Source organism: Zootoca vivipara, chromosome 5 (assembly GCF_963506605.1).
Source record: "Zootoca vivipara chromosome 5, rZooViv1.1, whole genome shotgun sequence".
NCBI lineage: Eukaryota > Metazoa > Chordata > Lepidosauria > Squamata > Lacertidae > Zootoca > Zootoca vivipara.
Genome location: NC_083280.1, coordinates 60,493,097 through 60,514,859, shown reverse-complemented (window position 1 = coordinate 60,514,859; position 21,763 = coordinate 60,493,097). Strand labels below are relative to the sequence as shown.

General features: G+C 41.7%; 1 protein-coding gene across 1 annotated transcript in view; it reads left to right on the top strand.

Annotated features, from left to right (window-relative positions):
- Window positions 1-21,763, top strand: part of TCERG1L (transcription elongation regulator 1 like) — a 158,323-nt gene that overhangs the window by 94,192 nt on the left and 42,368 nt on the right. The window contains exon 5 of the mRNA XM_035138259.2: window positions 5,450-5,575. Coding sequence (XP_034994150.2) covers window positions 5,450-5,575 — 126 coding nt within the window. The remainder of the gene's footprint in view (window positions 1-5,449; window positions 5,576-21,763) is intronic.

Here is a 21,763-nt window from a genome sequence, read left to right as displayed (position 1 = left end):
TGCTCCTAAGCTCAGAACAGTACATTAGTATAATGAATAGGGAGAGTGCCCTTTCAACCCATATAAACAATGGGTGGCGCCATTACCTTCCAGCCCACCCTCTCACAGAAGAACTGAAAACCATTTACCGTAGTCATTTACCTATTCAAAAGCATCCCTGAAATTCTCTATAAAAACAATATCCATTAAAACAAAAATCCAAAACCTATAACTGATGAAACAACAGTATAAAAACATAAAAGCAAATAAAACAAAAATTTGGATCATGTTTTATGTGTGTGAATTTCGCAATCTTGTATGTGTTTATAAGGTGTCTGAAGCAACTGCTGGTTGTAGTCTTGCATTTGGCTCTTGCCTCCCTCCCCAGGGGATGGCAGTTCTCTGACTACCAGTTGCTGGAAACCAAAGGAAGGGAGAGGAGTCTTTTGATTGGATCCTGCTTGCAGGTTTCCCATAGGCATCCGGTTGGCCAATGTGAGACCCTGATGCTGGACTAGATGGGCCATTGACCTGATCCAGCAGACTGTCTTCATCTTACATGTTTCTGGATTTGGGATAGTGCAAGCCGATTCATCCAATGGTTTCCATTATCCTTTTGGGGTCAGTTCAAGCTACTGGTGCTTCTCTGTAAAGCCCTTCTCTGCCTTGGGTCCTACATATTGTTCCTTCAACTGTCTCCCATGCCACTGTTGTCCTTCTCAGGCCCTGCTCTGAATTCTAACATCACATGAAGTAAAAACTGCTGCAGTGAGAGGCAGGATCATTATATTAATCACCCTGAGACTGTGGGATCAAGTTCCTGACATTTCCAGCCTAGGTTTCATGCTGTTTTGATGAGTGGTGAATAAAGCATGAACTCTCCTTGCCTCCAGTGTCCCAGTCAGTGTTACATGTGCACCTCTGTGACTCTCCATTGCTAACACTACTAAGAGGCAGCCTCCTCTTTGGGGCAAATCGTTTTTCCTTCCATGGATTTGTCTTCTACAACCTTTTATCCATGCCACGGGCATGGATTTGTCCGCTCATAATGAGTTTTGAAAACCTTTGGCTTAGATCGTCTACAGGCAATAATTAAAACTCTTCTGGGGAACACAATGTTATTAAGGAGTGAGCAAGAAATCGTCATTTAGGCCTATCTGTAATATCATTGGTGGTGCTTATGAAATTATCTTATTAGTGTTTTTTGTAGCAAGTGGAAATATACACCTTGCTTGTTAATACCAAGGCTTGTAGACACATTACCAGCTTTAAACGCAACTAGGTTGTTCTTTCCTTCAATTTGAATTAAAGTTGGCTTGAGGGAAATGTACCATAAGAAATGACCATATAGATACAAGGTAGATGAACTGTGGATAATGACATGTCTACATTGTTTCCCAAACAAGTGGTAGGATACTTGGTGCAGAGCTGGAATGTGTCCAGAGGAGGGCAACCAAAATGGTCAAAGGCCTGGAAACAATGCCTTATGAGGTACAGTTTAGGGAGCTGGGTATGTTTAGCCTGGAGAAGAGAAGCTTAAGGGGTGATATGATAGCCATGTTCAAATATATAAAAGGATGTCATATAGAAGAGGGTGAAAGGTTGTTTTCTGCTGCTCCAGAGAAGTGGACACGGAGCAATGGATTCAAGCTACAAGAAAGAAGATTCCACCTAAACATTAGGAAGAACTTCCTGACAGTAAGAGCTGTTCGACAGTGGAATTTGCTGCCAATGAGTGTGGTGGAGTCTCCTTCTTTGGACGTCTTTAAGTGGATGCTTGGCAGCCATCTGTCAGGAATGCTTTGATGGTGTTTCCTGCTTGGCAGGGGGTTGGACTGGATGCCCCTTGTGGTCTCTTCCAACTCTATGATTCTATGTACGCAAACTAACCATAGTTGTGACTAAGAGCATTAGTATTCACCTGTGCCACAACCCACTAGGGCAGGGGTCAGCAAACTTTTTCAGCAGGGGGGCTGGTCCACTGTCCCTCAGACCTTGTGAGGGGCTGGACTATATTTTGAGGGAAAAAATATGAACGAATTCCTATGCCCCACAAATAACCCAGAGATGCATTTTAAATAAAAGGACACATTCTACTCATGTAAAAACATGACTGTCCGCAGGCCGGATTTAGAAGGTGATTGGGCCGCATCCAGCCCCTGGGCCTTAGTTTGGGGACCCCTGCACTAGTGTTGGAGGGGGGGGTTGCTACTTCTCATCAAATGATGCTCATGGTATCCATAGAACAAAGGCAGATTTAGGGAGCACAACTGGCTCGGTCGCACATAACAGCCACTTAGATTAGTCTACAGTTCTCTGTCCCTTTATCTGTTATTTCTGGTTAGCCCTATGCATCTTTCTTGCATTTGTTGCATTTCTGGGCTTTACATATGCTTTCCCATTTCTACTGCCCTAAATGATGGAGCCTTTAAAAAAAAATCCTAAGCAGTAGTAAAATTATTTATTATATATATCCCCCCCCCTTTCTAAACCTGCCTTCATCTCATAAGAGGCTAGGTGCAGTGCTGGTTTATAGCCTGAATTCCAGGCTTGTGCTGTGAAAACGTAATTGATCCTATAAGAAGCAATGCATTTAAAAGGCATGATAAAAACATACAAAAATGGGGAAAGCAGTGAATACTGGACTGTTGGTGCCAGGTATGTGTGTGTTTTAAAGCTGACCAGTGCTCAAATTAATGGGGTGGAAATTGGGGAGAAGGAAGCAGATTGATTTATTTTTATTCCAAAATGCCCAAGAAGAGATGGGAGAGTGAGTTTTCCCTCCTCCAATTTCCCCTCATTCAGAACTGATTTGGAAGTTGCTCACTTCCAGTGGAGGCTGGAAAAAAATGTTTCTGTGTGCCAGCTAGGATTGCTAGCTCCCTATCCCTGGTTGCTGTTCCTGACACTCAGTAATTGAGATGAAATTCTCCCCCCTGCCTCCTGTAGCAGGATAAGCTTCACCTGTTTTATTTCTTCATGTGGATGTCCTTGAGAAATAGGAGTAAACTTCCACTCCCCTCAATCCTTAGCAAGGTAGCAGTCCTCACAGCAGACCATAATATCTGGATTAGATTTACCATCTGAAATACTGTAGCCCAATTGCATGAAATGTTTTTTCTCCAGTAGCAGCTGCCGGTATGTTTGAAGTGATCCTTAGAAGACTGTGGTGTATTGGTGCATGTTATTAGAAACCATCAAAAGCCCCGTGAAATTCATTCAGGTCTGCACTGCTTTCTCCCCCATCCCTCCTCTCTGCCTCTAAAACTGGCTTCTAGATTTGGGGGGAAGAGAAAGGGAATAAGAAACTTATTGCTCTCATCACCGCAACACTGAAGTTGCTGACAGGAAGAGGAAGAAGGCACTGCGCTCTCCCCCCCCCCCTTTTGGGGTATCTGTTGGTGGAAAACTGTGCAATCCAATGCCAGAGAATGTGGGCAGGTTTTTAACCAATGCAATGCTAGTCTCCAGCTAGAACACTAACCTAGAGCAGCAACATGGGAGGGGGGTTTCCAGCTGCCCTACCCTTTCCTTTTGGAAGCCTGATAAAAAGCTTTTGCAGAAGGACGGCGAGCAACATCATGGGAGGGGTGTTTCTAGGACTAAAGTGAAACTGTGAAGTTGCCTTGTTATTTTTGCTATTGGATGCTGTGTGTTGTTATATGTATAGTACTGAACAGTGGTTTTTATGTTACTCAATTTTTTTTTAGGAAATTGTTACTGCATTGTGGATTTGCTATGTTATTAGGAAATTGTTTTTGTAGTATTGGTTTGAAATGCTGTATGCAACTTTTGACATGATTTTTGTGTGTGGGAAAGTGGCATACAAACAGAATGAATGAACAAACCCGTCCCCCCACTGTCCATGGAAATTAATGCAGCCATTCACCCATAAAAGGATGCTGTGGTAATCTGCCACTATAATATACAGCAGCTTGCAGATTAAAAACAAGAAATTTAGAGCATTTAGAGCAGTTGATTTACACAGGCCAAGATACGTGAAACCCTGCAATGAATTTCAATAGATAGCTAAGATAAGGGGCTATTTTGTTGATTTTTGGTCTTTAATTGTGTTTTTATACATTTATCTTTGTTTTGTTTTGAATTGAATTATGATGGTTCTAGGGTATTTTAGTGAAATGTGGATTTCAGCTTTGTTTTATTTTCAATTGTATTTGTACATTGGTTGATTTTTTTTTTTAATCGAGCATTTTATCCTTGTTCTAAATGAATGAATGAATGTTTGAATGAATGAATATTTTGTGCACCCATGGGTGTGCAAAGATAAAGAAAGAGGATTCATATACTAAATGGCAACATTGGTTTGAGGGTTCAACTAGTTCCTTGCCTGTTGCTATGCTACCCACTGAATATCAAGCCTTCCCAGTCTGGATCCTGGATCTTCATTCTTTGCCACACTGGAAAGAGTGTTAGAAATGGATTTATTTGCACAGATAGGATTCTATATTCTGGCATGTGGATTATTCTGGAGGGTATGCCATTTTCAATCTGCCTTCAAGCACAAAAGAAAAACAGCTGCTGAGGGTGGAGTAAGCACACATCTATAACCAAGCTGAGTCATGAAATGCCTGTATTAAAAACTTGAGCAGCATTGACGATCATTGGACATGAAGATTGGTCCTGTCTTTTGGCCCCATTGGTGGTGACTGTGATGGCGTTGGTAAGAGCAAAACTGACAAAGATGAGAGGGCTGGTGCCAAACCATTATTAGCTAAACGGCCTCAGCCCAGTATACCTGAAAGAGCGTCTCCACCCCCATTGTTCAGCCCGGACACTGAAGTCCAGCTCTGAGGGCCTTCTGGAAAGTTCCTTCACTGCGAGAAGTGAGGTTACAGGGAGCCAGACAGAGGGCCTCCTCGGTAGTGGCGCCCACCTTGTAGAACACCCTCCCATCAGATGTCAAGGAAATAAACAACTTTCTGACTCTTTGAAGACATCTGAAGGCAGCCCTGTTTAGGAAAGTTTTTAAAGTTTGAAGTTTTATTCTGTTTTTAATGTTCTGTTGAAAGCCACCCAAGAGTGGCTGAGGAAACCCAGTCAGATGGGCGGGATAGAAATAATAATAAATGATTGTTCTTGTTCTTGTTACTAAGATGAAATTCAAAGGTGGGCTAGATTTCGGAGTTCTAAACTGGAGAATGTCCCTTCTAAACCCCCTCATCTATTTCTGAAACTTTTCTGCATCCCTTCCACTGGCTCCTTTTTCTGCTCTTCAGTAAGGACTCCTCAGATTGGATGTATATATTTTTTATAGCAAGATGGGAGTAAAAATGAAGTGGGTTTATTTATTTTTCTAGAAATGTATTCATGTAAAAATTATAATTGTGTTGTAAAATATTTGCCAAGAAATAGTCATTGCTAACAGCATCTGATGATGCCCAAAGTTTTTTAAAAAAAAAATAGAAAAAGAAAAGGTTTAGTAATGTGCTCATTATGGGTTTGAATGCAGGTGCTGCTTCTAGGATGGATACGCGAATGACTCCTCTGATGCCAACTCAAGTCACCAGGGTAGCGGCTATCTCTTCACCAGCTGTGACATTCATGGCAACCAATTTGGTGGATCAGACATTAACAGGTGTGTTTCTGTTTCGCTCTCCTGGTTATACTGCTACAGCATATGTTGCATATTTGCATATTTTTCAACCAGATACTTTCCCACAGCAATAAATGCCACAGTCATAAATTGAAAAGCCCTTTTAACAGAAATATTTGGAAATGTTACTGAATCTATCATGGTTAAACACAACAAGGGATCCAAAATATATACAGATCAGATACATTTTTACATATTCTGTTCCAGACCATTGCATCAGGGGGTGATATTGCCTTATGAAACACTAAAGGTAAAGGTAAAGGGACCCCTGACCATTAGGTCCAGTCGTGACCGACTCTGGGGTTGCGCGCTCATCTCGCATTATTGGCCGAGGGAGCCGGCGTATAGCTTCCAGGTCATGTGGCAGCATGACAAAGCTGCTTCTGGCAAACCAGAGCAGCACATGGAAATGCCGTTTACCTTCCCGCTGTAGCGGTTCCTATTTATCTACTTGCATTTTGACGTGCTTTCGAACACTAGCATATTTTTATTTATTTATTTGGCAAGATTTCTATACCACTTCATTAAAAAAAACAATAAGTGGTTTTCAATGTAGTGATTTGTTGTTGTTTAGTCGTGTCTGACTCTTCGTGACCCCATGGACCAAAGCATGCCAGGCACTCCTGTCTTCATGTGCGATAGAGTACCTTAATTCAATAGTCCTCTTCAGGCATCTATCTCAACCCATGGGGGTTAAATTTTGGTGCTCCTCAATTGTCTGCAGCGCCGCCCCTAAGGCAAGGCTGGGTGGCGCAGTGCGCCAGGGTGCCAGGCCGCTGTGGGCGCCTCACGGTGCCCGCCGTGCTGGGAAACGGGGGGGGGGGCTGGAGGGATCTTTGCACCACGGCGCCAGGGCACCAGGTATGCTTAAGACGGCCCTGATTGGTTGTTGTTGTTGTTGTTACCCTGCCCATCTGGCTGGGTTTCCCCGGGTTGATGTAACTGACTTTTGGGTTAGCATGTTTGTAGGAAGGGTCAGTGTTTGAGCTTTTATTTTTTTCTACAGGTTAGTAGGTGGGAACATAATTTGATTTGATTTGTGTTCTGGTGCTGCCAATGTTGTTAGTATATTGTTTGATTACATATTGAGTTGTATTTAAGCGACGTATTGTTTCATTGCGATTCAATGTTGTTCCTTGAGCTGGAATTGTGTGAACAATGAAGAGTGGGCTACTAGTAATTTAAATGAATAAAGGGGTAGAGACATTCACATTAATTAAGTTCCTGTGGGAAAAAGTGGTTAGTGTAGGGTTGCCATATTTCAAAAAGTGAAAATTCGGACACAAAAGTTGTTGATGAAATTTGCACTTCCAACATGGGCTGCCATATGTCCACATTTTCCCAGAAAGTTCAGAGATTTCCACCCAAATGATTTTTTATGAGAGCCAAATACAGGCTATGTCTGGGAAATTCCGGATGTTTGGCAACCTTGTTTGTCTCCTCAACAGTAGTTTTTTTCAATTCCACAGGTTTATTGCTGGAATTTGTTGGTATGGAATTAGCCATATTTCTTATTGCTGCAGTGTTCATTGGTACTACAAGCATCTAGGTTTCATTATATATCAGCTGGTTCATACACGGAATACAGTTGCAGCGGTATTGGCCACCTCTCCCAGTTTGGTGTCATCCACAAATTGGATGAGCCCTCAATACCTTCATCCAAGTCAATTATAAACATGTTGAACAACAACAGGCCCAGGACAGAACCCTGCATCCCTTCCTCTTGTTAAAGAGAGGCAACTGTTTCAGGCATTGCATTATGACTGCAAAGGATGTCGAGAAAGTAGAAGTGTATGTGTGGACAGCTGACTGCTTACAATACTCTCCAGCTGCACCAATTTAACACATGCAGTGTCTGTCTTCTCCTTGCATATGTTTTGATCGATATTTAGTCTTTCCCCAGTTGCTGGAGATTACCCGTCAGTTGGACTGCCACTCTGTCACAATAGTGTGTATTTCACTGGAGAAATTAATGCCACAACATCGTCAATGTGTTCTGAATTTTGAAATGCTAAAAACATTCGTCTTTTAGGAGTGGTGTTATTTGCAGCAATGAAATGGAGCAAATTTAAGGAAGTTATATTCAAAAGGTTATTTTGAATATTTTGAAGAGAGGCTTTTTTTGATGACTTCACACAAGCGTTTCTTTTATTGGACATCCTTCCATTGCAGTGTTCTTAAACCGTTGTTTGCATCTTGTGAAAGAAATGTGCATTATTTTCTCTGCCATTGTTCAGAGGGCATGGCTTTGGATTTCAGTACATTCCGTAGAGCCTGTGATGGACATCTTTAAATAATTTCCTGGATCCATGTAGAGCAAGGCATTTCTTGGTCACATATAACTTAAATTTTACATTAAATGAATGCTACCAAGAAATGTATCAAGATGGATGGCATCATGCCTAGGAGACAGTATATATTATTTGAGTTTCGGGGTCCAGATATCAGTTATTCAAGTCTGAAAGGTGGCATTGTTATCAGGAAGCAATTGAAACAGAGATGTAATCTGGACAGATTTCAGAGCATCTTGCCAAGAACAGACACATGTTAGCATTTCTCCCACTCCTGTTTTTCCTTATCTGTCACATAGGTCATATCCTCTATTCCTTCCCACACAGACCCAACACATCCCACTCTGATGTCATTTTCCTAACTGCCTCTAGCTATTCTGTCTTCTCTTTGCTTGGGGTGGGGGAGACCTTTGGTTCAGTTCACATTTTGTTTGAACTTTTGTAATTCATTCTTCAATACACACATGGAAATCCAGCTCTCCTTCAAAATTTGCACTTCTCCAAATGTTGTGATTTATTTCTCCAACCCAAAAACTGGCCTAAAAATATATGTGATGGGGGAAATGTCATAAAAATGCATATATTGCTGAAAATAAAAACTCATTCTATTGAGGGAAATGGCAAAAAAGTATTTTTTTGGGTGGAAGTATTTTAGGCAAAATTGGGGGGGGGGGAAACGTTGGAGAAATGTGTGTTAAAATGCTGGCAAATGTTTGTGATTTTTTTTAAAGTTCCAGCCTATTGCAAAAACATGAAAAACCAAAACAGATAGATTCCTACCTTTTGTTTTCCCCTATCATGTTGAGTTTTCCATCTTAATGTCTTCTTCCATATTGGTCTGATTATTATTATTATTATTATTATTTTAAAAAATTGCTTTATAAAGCAATATTTGTATCAAAGAAAAGAAAGAACTCTGCAGATCCTGAATCAAGGAGCAGGAACTGCCAATGCAGCTCACCAGCCACGTATTACAACCTGGTTTTCTGTGTGTTTGGCCTCAAATTTCAAAAGCAGGGGGTTGTCAATCACCTGACTGATGAACTGTATCAGACATGATGGATCATAAGATGTACAAACCTGCTGTAAATCAAGAAAATGATTGTTTGAGCCCCACTCCTTGAAACAGCAGTTTCCCAGCACCGTGGCTGTTCATTGTAGTAGCTATGAATCAGGGGTGAGGAACATTTTTTAGCCCAAGGCCTACATCTTCTTGTGGGCATCCTTCTGCTAGTACAAAATGTGGACACAGCAACAGATGTGGTTCTAATCTTTGTGTAGTAGGCTACATTTCAGCAACACAAAAAATAAAGTGCGCTCTTTCTCCCTCTCTGAGACACACTCTTCTCCATCCTCCATCTAGGCAAGTGAAAGGCAAGGACACATTCCAAATAGCCAAAAACACTCAAGGAGGATGCAGAGTCAAGGAGGATGCAGAGCAGGGCTAGTAAGGTGTGTCATCTAGGAAGAGGGCATGTGGTCTAGGCAGACTCCCAAGTGTCAGCTAGGCCTGGAAAGCCACTTTTGCCCTTCTGGACCTGACATTCCTGTTATAAAATATAGCTGCAATAGCTAACAATAGCTATTAATTGTGTGGCAATGCCCCGATCACACCCCCCACCCCCCGGGAATAAATAAAGACACATGACACATTGCATATGGTTAATGGGCGTAGAAGGCCACAACTTTATTGATTACGGATGTAGAGAGGTCTTGGCTTAGGCATTGGATCTAACCGTCTATATCCGACTCCAGCCCGCTCTGCTGACAGTCTGTGAAGGGTTAACCACCGTTGGGTGAGCCCTGCAATGCAGATCAACTAGGAACTCACCTGGGGCCACCACCAAGGGGCGTGCCTTAGACCCTCACCTACCACGGCTTCGGACATGGCCATGCCCCAGACTCCTTAAGGGAGTACCCTTCAGCATTTTGGGGGAGGTGATGGCAGCAACCTCCTAACGGTCAGGAGAAGAGAGGCTGTTTCCTGGCCGAGGGCTTGCTTAAATCAGCAAGCCGTGCCCCCTTGGAACGTCCTGATTGGACGTACCAAGGGAGCGCCATGACCGGGAGCCGGCCAATGGGCTGGGGGAAATGGCATCCATTCCCCCATCACATGGAGTGCTCATAGCGCCCACAATCTCCCCTCCTCCTACGGCGGAAGGGACTTTGCTCCAATTTCCTCTGTTGGGCTCACCACTTGGATTCCAGATCCTCTTTCTCCCTCTTGGCTCAGAGGGCAGATAAACAAGCCTGTTGAGCCCTGTTCCTGTGTGTAATGTGCAGGGCATTCACAATTTGAATCAAGCTGAACTACTGCCCCCACTTCTGAGATTGCATCTGTAGGCTAATCCTGCTCCTGACTTCCATGCCTTGCATGCAGTGCAAATGGGATCCTATGTGTGAGCCACTGCTTCTATGCAGTGGCTCCACGTAACTGGGTCAACTGGTTGCACAAGTGCCATAATCACATGACACCTCTATGCGCACATAGAATCGTTCACATATTGAGGGTCCTTTGACAGATGATGCTGGAGGACAGTGCTAACCCAGGGATGTGACATCAGGGCCAGGACACTGGTCATGCTTCAAACTGTGAGTATCTCATGAATAGGTGGTTGGGGGAGGAGGATTCACCACCACATGCAGTTATCTAACCAGCCAGCTACCAACATCTGTGCATGTCCAGTGGTGGGAGGTAGTTCCACTGAGGTCCAGTTGACCAAGACCCACTAAAGCCAATAGGCAGCTGCATCACTAAGACACAGCTGTTCTCCAGTAGTGGATTTATTGTGATCTGGAATCTATCGGCTGCATATTATGGAATGGATTGTGCTCCATTTTGTCCCAGGAGGATTGTAATGGCTTGGAGAACATTATTTGCACTCAGTGGATAATTACTGTGTGTACACATTGTGGCATGGTGTACACATTGTGTACACCACTCCAAAGTGTCTCTATTTTTGGAGGAGATGTTTATGTCGTAAATGATGCCTAAACAGAGCTAGCAAAGGAAATGTCTCCACTGCTTTGCCAGAATGAAGATGAACAGCAAGGACTAAAAACGTAGCTCAGTTTCAATAGCATTGTGTTGTCATGCAGAAATCCATTAATGGGTATATGGGCACCCCTGGTTTCTCTGTATGTGGCATCTCTTCAAAAGTAGGCTCTTTTGATTTATTGTTTGTAATCTGTATATCATTGTCTCTTGCACACATGATTGCTCCCTGCATTCTGCCATTAATCACACTGTTTTTTAGCAGAGGCATCAACAGAAATGCTTGCAGTGATGTGCTTCACTTTTCAAGAGGAAGGAAGCTTTTCAATCATTAGCTATTCATTTCTCAGACATTTGGCTATGTTTGTCACCTGAGAAGTTATGTGCTTTGGGGTTCTACAAATCTATCCCCATGAATAACTAAAATGTACATTTGCTTGTTTCCTCAGTGGAAAGAGCTTCTTTTTGAAAACATTACAAAAACATGACCATCAGCATACAAAAGCTTCATAAAGATCATCGGTGTGATAAAGAGCAAGCTATCAACTCTATTACTCGTTCTGTTAATTCACATTATGATGACTTTCAGTTGATGGATTACCGATATTTTATTCATCATGGCATGGAATACTTTGGCTGCATTAAGCCTTTTGGTCAGAATCATTTCTTGTAAATACTGCCATGAAGTTTGATCAATAGTTCCCTTAAATCAAACCAGCAGCTTTGTAACAAGCTGTTTGGAAATCATCATTGTTCAATACAATGTATGTTTGCTTGTTAGATTTTATTTAGTGCCTAACTTCCCTAATATGCCTTCCTTAAGATTTATGGTTATGTCTGGTAATGACACCAAACTTGGCAAAGTCCTGAATACTTGGAGTCTAAATTGGCACATTCACAAAACTCGGCAAACTGCCATGAAGCACCTCCATGGCTGGTAGTTCTTGTCTGGCTTAGATCTCAGTCTGAGCCACAGATGAAATCATTGCTTCTGTCCAAACAAAATGCAGGGAACCAGACTGGAATGGATTCAAATAACCATCACACAACTTGAGTTGAGAAGCCATTGTGTACCATATAAAAGTTTAAAAAGCAGGCAAGGGAAATCTCAGGCCCAGGAGCCAAATGTTGTCCTTTTGGTCTCTTTATCTGGCTCCAAGACTTTTTGCAAGCCACACATCCTCATAAGCCACACCCTTCACTGCCATTGCTTGGAATGTGTCCCTGATCTCTGATAATGCTTCTTGGCTGTCTGTATGGAAGATAGAGAGAGACTAGCTTTCACTACAAAGGAAAATTTGTACATTTGTTGCTCCGCCCACTTTTGCATCTAATCCCTCACATCACTGGCACGTGACACCCACCCCCAGAAAATAGCCCTGAAGGGAATGTGGCTCTTGAACTGAAAAAAGGTTCTCCATCCCAGAGCTACAGTTTTACCTGTTGCTGAAGCATTGGTTTGGTTTGAAATGGAATGTTTTATGCTACTGTTTTAGTCATTTCTGCTTTATTTTTATGGCTTTGTTCATGTGGAATCTTTACCTTCAAATGTGGCATTCAAATATTATAAACAAATAATGTTTTGTGGTTATTATCCACATCTGTCCAGCACAAGGTACCATGTTAAGACATATATGCTTGTATAAGCAGATAATAGATTAAGAAATGATTGCTTTGAATTACTCTCAGTTGAATTTGAGAATTGTTTCCACTGAAGAGCATTGTGTTGGAACTATTAGGAAAGTTTGGGTGGAGTGTCTGATACCTGGATAACCCTGCCAAGTGAAATGAAGGAAGGAGAGGGCCTTTTAAATGTTGGCACCCTGCCTATAGAATATTGTTCCCAGATATGTGCACCCAGAGCCTTTTGTAGAGCCAGGTGAATACCTTTCTAATTCAGCCAGGATTTTAATTGCATTGTAAATCAGCCTTGGACTTGTTGCAGTTTAATGTGGTTCTTAATCTGTTCTGCTAATTGTTTATGCTGTCTCAGAAGAAAGGATTTATTCATTAATTTATTCATTCATTTACTGTATCTTTTTAATACTGTTTTGTAAGCTTTCCCAATGGGCGGCCATATACATTGAATAACTGAACTCATAAGCCACCACTTGATGCTATAGTGATAAAAGCTCTAACAATAGTAGCCGTTGCTCATTGCAACAGGTGAGGCGGAAGACAGGGAGCCCAACTGTAGGTGAAGGAAGAGCCAACTGATTTGACCCCATCTTTTTCCTTGCTGAGTTCTAGAAGGGCAGCACTGCGTAGGATTGGCCATGTTTTGTAGAATAAAATCCCTAAACATCCACAGCACATGTTTGAAAGGCATGGGTTCTTGAAAAAGATTACATTTGTTGATCTATTCTACTAGTAAATTGCTGCCTGTCCACCTTCACTCCAGCTGCACAGACCAGCTATGAATATAATAAGCTACAAGCCATATCTGCCATATCAAGCCATATCTGCACAGTGGAAACTAAAGTGATAAATGATCATAAAAATACTCACCTCAGTCCATGCAACTGTGCAAAGGTCTGTGGGGAGCATTTAGCCTTTCCTACTGTACTACTGACAGTAAACCAAACCTGGAGTTCTGCCACTCATTGCTGAAGAACAAGTCATTGTGTTGAAAACATGGGATGGCACCATGCTCATCTTGGTGTGGAACATCTACCATGCTAGAAACTTAAAATCTAATGGCTTGTCTGCCAGAAGCAGAGTAAATAAATATGCCAGACAGAATGAGTGCACTTTTTTCCACTATGTTTTCTTCTACCGGCAGGTGTAAATATTCTTCTAGGGGAAAGCTCCCTTCCCTGCTGCAAGCAATGGGGTTTTTTAAAATAAAAAGCAACCCACCAACAACCTATTTTCCTGTCTAGTAGCATGGCTGCATTGTTAGATTTCAGCTTCCCTTTGTTTCTGCTACACTGTAGTTAGACAATCATTTTTCCATAAGATAACAGCTGAATTTCTTTTCATCTTCAGCAAAAGATTATGACATAATATAAAATACACCTTTTTTCAGTTTCAAAACCAGACAATGGTTGAGAATAGCTTGATAGGTGGGAAGACATCATTGAAACTTCCACATGGCAAGAATCCAGCTAGGAGGCAGAGTTTGAATACTGTTACCCAGTTAAATAGAAGTCTTTTTTAAAATGTCAAAGTCTTCATATGTAACCAAATAGGATGAATTGAGTTGCTGGGAGGCAGTTTCTGCTTATGTAATAGAGCTTTAGAAGTCCACTTCAAACAGAACAAGTTAGGCCATTTGGCCAGAGATGCTTGAGGAATTCAGTCTTCGTAAATTTCAGTACAAAATGACCTGATTCGCACCTCCTGGATGAATGTGCAAATTGGAATGTAGCTACCCACTGGATTTCAAATTTATCCAATGTTGTGATGCAGTTCTTGGAACTTTTTTAACATTTCCTGTGCAGAGCACAGGAAACAGCCTTTCACTATGTTAGAACATTAGTCCAAATACCTCCAGGTTTTCAGGCAGGAGTTTTTCCAAGCTCTACCTGGAGATGCCAAGCATTGAATTTAAGATCTTCTGTATGTGAAACAATATGCTCTCTTTCTGAGGGGGAGAGAAAGAGAATACACATTTAAATAAGCATTAAACATAAGATACGCATTAAAATACATTTTCAGATTATTTTTAAAAAGGAACCCACAGATTAATTGTAGGTTCATACTTGGCACTGACTAGACATAGATAAATTTCCCTGCACTTATATTTGGCAAGCTTCTCCTTTAACATCAGATATTGACACAGTAGTTAGAAGTAGAGTCAGAAGTGAAATAATGGCCATTTACACCACAAAGACCTCATAACCCACCTACTTTTAGCAGCTAGAAACATCATAACCAGACACTGGAGAGACCTATCAGGAGTAAGCATGGGCCAATGGTACCAAATAGTACGGGAAACAGACTTACTAGAAGAATTAGCCAATAAACTGAAACTGACACGGGGACAAATAGAAGATGCCTTCACCCCATTCTGGCACCCCTTTATCACAGCCCAACAAGACAACAACAAAGTCCACCAACAGCATACAAATCAATATGACTAACCTGATCCAAACACCCACCCACCCCCCACACACATGAAAACAAAGCTCACCACAGCCAATCACAAATGAACAACCACACCATAGGCCAACCCCAACCTCTCTCACCCCAAAGGAACACAAGTGAATAGCAGAGAACCTGCACAGGCTGACACAAAACCCCACATATAGAAACATCACCACCCAACCCCACCTGCACTCATCTCCCCCCCTCCACCTCTTTCCCCCTTTTCTTTCTAATGTCTCAACAAATGAAATTGATCTGTTAAAAAATGTTACTTGGAAAAAAAGAGACATTGCACATACTTTTGTAAACAAAGAAAATGTATAATAAAAATACACTAAAAAAGAAGTGAAATCTGAGAAGCCCAGTGCACACACAGAAGCCATTGTACGTCTCCACAAATGTCTTTTGGTTGAATCTTGTTGTTTGATCATGCAAATCAATACTTCTTCAGATAGCGTTAGGGCTTGATGCTCTGTGTTTCTCTTGCTGAGCTTGACATCACAGCACAGTTATGGTAGAGACACATATTTCTTTTGGTTTTGGTTTTTTTTAAAAAATGGTAATAGGACTGAACTGGAAAAGTTTCTTTCCTTGTGCGGATTCTTTAGCAGCACTGCAAAAGGAGGAGAAAATACCTCTTCCTTTGTGAACACTTTGCAAGTTTAAAGGAGGCAGTTGCAGAGCAATCCCTCCCTTTCTCTCATGTGACTAATCTTCAAATGCTTTGCTGAAAGGTGGGGGCGGGTCATGCCACCCCTTTAAACTTACAGAAGTTTTGCAAACTGGTAATTTAAAGCAGACAATCCACAGTGCAGTGGACTGCATGATTCTTCCCCCTCTCTAAGCATGAACTGCTATGTGGCTGGTCCAAGACACTTTTCTCACTTCACAGTTACTTCCAGTCAGTAACATCATTGTGCTTCCTTGGTGGTCCGAGAAGGTGATATTCTTGGAGAAGGTGATGGAGAGAGTTGTGGTGGAGTACCTGAAAGTATTCTTGGATGACACAGATTCATTTGTTGTTGTTGTTGTTGCTGCTGCTGCTGCTGCTGCTATCATCATCATCATCATCATCTCCATCTCACTCAGGTTGAGGACTCAAGTTGGCTTACACAAATTAAAGCAACATAGATAAAACACAAAAAGGTAAAAATATGTAAAGGATAATCATTATAAAGCAACTAAACTCTAATAAGATTAAATCAATATGAAAACAAATTTCTTAAAATGTGGCAGCTACAGCCATACCTTGGCCTGGAGAGCCTGTCCACAGTAGTTCAGGCACTGATGACTTGAAGTCTGGACTACTGTAATGCACTTGATGTGGGGCTTCCCTTGGGCTTGATCCAGAAGCTGCAGTTAATGCAGAATGCTACTGCATGGCTGATGACAGGAGTGGGACCCTGTTAGCATAGAACATCTCTGCTCAGAGTTCTCCTCTCAGCAAAGGTATTGTAGAGCTGGGAAAGGTTCAGAAAAGGGGATGGAGAAACTCCCCTCTGAGGAAAGATTTTCTAGTTTAGAGGGGGAAAAGCAAGAGGGAACATGGTAGAGGTTTATAAAATTGTGCATGGTGTGAAGAAAAGCTTTCCTTCCTATCTCTCAATACCAGAAGTTGGGGCTTCAAATGAAGCTGAACGTTGGAAGACTCATGTCAGGCAAAAGGCAGTGCTCCTTCACACTGCATATAGTTAATGGAATTTGGCTCCCACAAGAAGTAGTGACGGGCACCAATTTGGGTGGTTTTAAGAAAAGCTTAGACAAACTCATGGAAGTTACTAGTGATGATGGCTAATTCTGCCTCCACTGTTGGAGGCAATTGCTGGGAAAAGCAGGTGGGGGAAGGGCTGTTATGCTTAGGTTCTGTTTATTGGCTTTCCATGGGCATGTGGTTGGCCACTGTGAGAACAGAGTGTTGTCACTTGCACCAAATGGGCCTTTTGGCCTAATCCTGCAGGTTCTTCATGGATTCTTATGGGAATAAAATGGAGAGGGAGGAGAACTGTGCATGTCACTTTGAGCTCCTCAAAGGAAAGGTGGAATATAAATGTAAGAATAAATACAGAACAAAATATGTGAAAAATCTATTCTGTGTATGTTGTATTATTCCTATTCAATTAATCTGGACTTTATAAATACTCAAGTGTTGCAATATTCTAGCTGCTTGTATTACCATGATATACAGCTTTCGAGCTGGAGATTATTTGTGGAAGAGCACAAAGCAAGGAATACTGAGACGTGTCATAGAGCTTTGCAGTTTGAGCCCTCCGAGAGCAAATTGAGTAGGCTCAGCTCAGCTAGAACAGGCAAAGCACCAGAGCCAATTATGTGTATAAAAAGCCTTGGGTATGCAGGTTTATTTGCACATCTCTGTAGCCGTTGCCGAATCAATGACTGTTAAAGGAGTATTTCTTTCAAATGAAAGCGGCTCCAGCTTTCCTATCCTCTCGCATACTCTCTTTCCAGCAGGCACATTAGGCACATATTGTTCCAAAAAAATTCATCAATCGCCTTGCAGTCTGTAAACAACACGTTGATTTGTTAGCTGCTCCTGCATTCTTGGAGAAGAAAAGGAATGGATATCAGAGGCTTTAACCAAGCTGAAAATGCATACCTTGCTGTGTATAAGCAAACCAGGAACGGTTCATTTGCAGTGCACATAACCATGGTTGTGAAGCTGACAATACCGAGTATTTGACATCATAACCTAAATCAGGGGTGGGGAGTACCTTTTTCATTCTAAGACAGATTACTGGCAGGGACATTCCATCAGTGAGTGGAGCCATCACCCCAAAGGGCGTGGTGCCATACCAGCACAAACACAAATGCAAAGATGCACACATGTAGAGTCAAAAATATCTTTCTGACCACCTCTCATCGGCTAGTATTTTGCTGTAAGCATCAGAAATACTGCAAATAAAGTAAAGAGGCTGCTTTGTGGCTCTCTCGACCTGATCTGTGGGGGGGGGAGTATTTAAGAAAAACCTGCTAGATCCGGTCCATGGCCCATCTAGTTGAGCATCCTGTTCTCACAGTAGCCAACCAGAAGCCCCACAGCAGGACCTGAATGTGACACCAACTCTTTCCACTTGCCACCATGCCTAGTAGCCATTGATAGCCGTATCCTCCATGAATTTGGAACCCCTTCCCTTTGAACATGAGGTAGGTGGTGCCTCTGTTAAATTTTTGGCACCTACCTTCCTCTTTCAATGTGCCTTTTCAAGCTTTCCCTGTCTGGAAGTGTTTTGGAGATGGTTTTAGTGTTTGTTTTGCTGCCTTGGGCTGCTTTCAGAGAAAAGGCAGGGTAGGAATTGAATTAATGATTTATAATAATAATTTTTCTAAACCTCTTTTAAAGCTATCCATGCTGGTGGCCATTATTATGTCCTGTGGGAGTCTATTCCATAGTTTAACAATGTGTGCAATATATATGTATCTTGCTTTTCCAGCCAGCAGGTAGACTAGGCTAAGTTAATATATGTACATAAGCAGCCATTCTTGTCATAAGATGCATATACAGTGAATTGAGCCCAGGAAATCCTGGGCATCCCTCTGTGTGTGTGTGTGTGTGTGTTGCTTTTCTGCTGAAGCAAGAAAGGGGGGCAGATTCGGTCCCTTGCCAGCAAATGCGCTGGCTTAGGATCCAGTGGATCACCAGATGACTCTCCTACTTCCCAACCCAATAATCCAATTTAAAGCTACTGTTGATAGCAGCACTACTGGTGGTGGTTCCAAAACAGGCCACATCTTTTGTTGCTGCAGGCTTTTTGCCATGATGGAGCTTCCCTCACCCTCTTCTGAATCCAACCTTAGTCAGACAGATCAGTAGGATTGCTCCCTAGGTGCCCCTTTTTGATGTCAGCCTCAACCTGCTATGTATCCAGGTTTGAAGGTAGCGGGCTTTTCTGCATATCAATCAGTAAGAGAGGCCTGTTGCTTTCAAGTCTTGCTTGAAGCTTTCCCAGACGTATCTGGTTAGCCACTGTTGGAAACAGGATGACGGATTATGTGGCCCCTTAGATCCACAAGACTGCTTTTACATTCTTATTATAGGAAGCTGCGGAAGAGACGAGCACTACTCTTTCTGTTCCAGAGTCAGATCTAATCCGAAAGTCAGTGCTGGTGAAAGCATGATTTCCTCGTTCTCACTGCATTTATGCCGTGATGAATTTTGAGTGCTGATTAGCAGCTGTCTCTTGTCAAAATATGAATGGGAATATTTGGATGACTGATTGTGTCTGCCCTCACTTGCCAGCTTTATGGATTGTGAGATTTTTCTTCTTTTACCCATTTGGACCATGGTCAGAGGTTCAAAATCAGAAGTAAAGACTTCACATTTCAGTCACATAGGAATGTACAGTGGTACCTCAGGTTATAGATGCCTCAGGTTACAGATGCTTCAGGTTACAGACTCCACTAACCCAGAAATAGTACCTCAGGTTAAGAACTTTGCTTCAGGATGAGAACAGAAATCGCGCGACAGCAGCGACAATGGAGGCCCTATTAGCTAAAGTGGTACCTCAGGTTAAGAATGGTTTCAAGTTAAGAACGGACCTCCAGAACGAATTAAGTTCTTAACCCGAGGTACCACTGTATCACTTTTCAGACATGAACAGGGCCAGCTCACACATGAGGCAAGGTGAGGTGATCACCTCAGGTGGCAGGATCCACAGGGGCAGTGAATCCCAATGTAGAACTTTATTCCTTCCTTGTTCCCAGTGTACTCACTTGTTCTTCCCTGGCAGGGAGTGAAGCACTTTTTTTGTGGTTCACCTCAGGTGCCAAAATGTCTCAGGGTGGTCCTGCTTCAGCCCTTCATATCCTCACAGCTCTTTAAAGTCCCACAATATCCTCACAGTTCCTTCAAGCTCCCCCCACTCCATATTAGCAGCTCGTTCAAGCTCTCCCCCATCTCCTCTGTGTCCTATCACCCCTACTTTATTCAAATCACTGCCACTGTTTAAGACCACCATTTTAAAATATGTATACCATTTTGCTGCTGCCTCCCTCCCTCCCTGACTTCATACAAATCAAGGATTGCCATTCAGCACTGCAAATCCTTGAAGTTTTATGTATATAGAAATGTATTTGGTGGGATAAATGTTTAAAACTGACGATGACCCTTAATTCCCTGGCTGATTCACTTATTTTTAGAAAGTTTAGGGAGAAAGGCAACACTATTGTTTTCTACTACCAAGGGAAACGGCCATAGCTCTGTAAAACAGTGAGCCTGCCAACATCCTGTCAGTGGTTCTGTTTTGTCCCAGCACTAATCTCAATTTGCAGAGTTAAAGTAAGATTAAGTAGCCTAAAAGCCCATCTCTGGTATCTCTTTGTCTTTGCACCAGAAGTTTCCAAATTGTGAATGAGATTTCTATGTTGTGTGCACAGCTGATGCGCCACACTAGCAGCAATGCCCACAGCCATTCTCTCTGTGAAAGGAGAATCTGCCAGCAGGCCACTGGTGAGGAAGAGAGATGGGATTTAATTTGCTGGCTTCTTTTGAAGCAGACCACCAAAGTCAAGTTGTTTTAGAGATGCCTTGATAAGTCGAGTTGTCAGAGATATGGTTTCAATTGGGACTCAACTCTGAGCATAAGAGCTGTCTCTTTCATGCCTTTATTTTCTATTACTTACTTATTTACCCCCAGATTTTGTGTAATATTCCAGCCATTTCTATACAATAGGTACCAATAAGGCAGGCACCTGCTACTGTTTTGTTTTCAGCATCTACTAAAGCCCCCCCCCCCTTTTGCTTTTTTATCCAGATTTTGACCATGTTTATGCCTGTCTGTCTTTTATTGGTGTTTTATTTTGAATACTTTTATATTGTACTATGTAAACTGCTTAGAGGTTTTTGTTAATTAATTGGTGCATAATATTGTTAAATAAATAAAAATAAAGGAAATAATAAGCAACTATATTTTATTCTGTAAGCATGAAAGCTGTAGTTGCATGTTCAGACCCAGAGACCTCCCCCCTAAATAAATTCACACTTGATTCAAATTTTAGTTTGGTTTTTGGCAGAATTTAGGCCACAACTTTATTTTTCTTTTTATTAAAAAAATTTTTTTCTTGAAACAAATTTACCAAAACAATTTAGCAATAAATGTACCCAATTCGCATTCCCCCCTTTATTCCCTCCCCCCTCCCTATCCCACCCTTCATGGACTTCCCTCAGCTCCCCTTTCTGGTTTGTTTATACATATTGTTCTCTGCATGTTGTAAATTTGTACATATCATCACCTTATCTATCATCTGTTTTAGCCCTACTAATAAAGTTGTGAATATTTATTCAAAACCTTCCAATGAGTCTAAATCTTTCTGTTCTCTTTTAAAATAATTTGTATAAAGTTCCCATTCTTCCTTGCAGTCACAGTTGTCCTTCTTCCATTGTTTGTATGTTAACTTTGCCAGTTCCACATAACTCATCAGTCTTGCTTGCCATTGTTCTTTCATTGGGACTTCCTCATTCTTCCATCCTTGTGCTAACAAGACTCTTGCCACTGTTGTAGCATACATAAATAAGTTCTTTGTTTTCCTTGTCAGGTCTTGTACTAAAATCCCTAACGAAAATGTTTCTGTTTTTTGTTTTTTTTTTAAACAAATGTAGCTTTAAACATATTTTCAATACATTGTAGATCATCTCCCAAAACGTTTTGACTTCTCTACATTCCCATCACATATTATACAAAGTCCCTTCTTTTTCCTTGCATTTCCAACGTATATTTGACCCAGTTTTGTACATTTTCGCCATTTTTACTGGTGTAATGTACCATTTGTACATCATTTCCT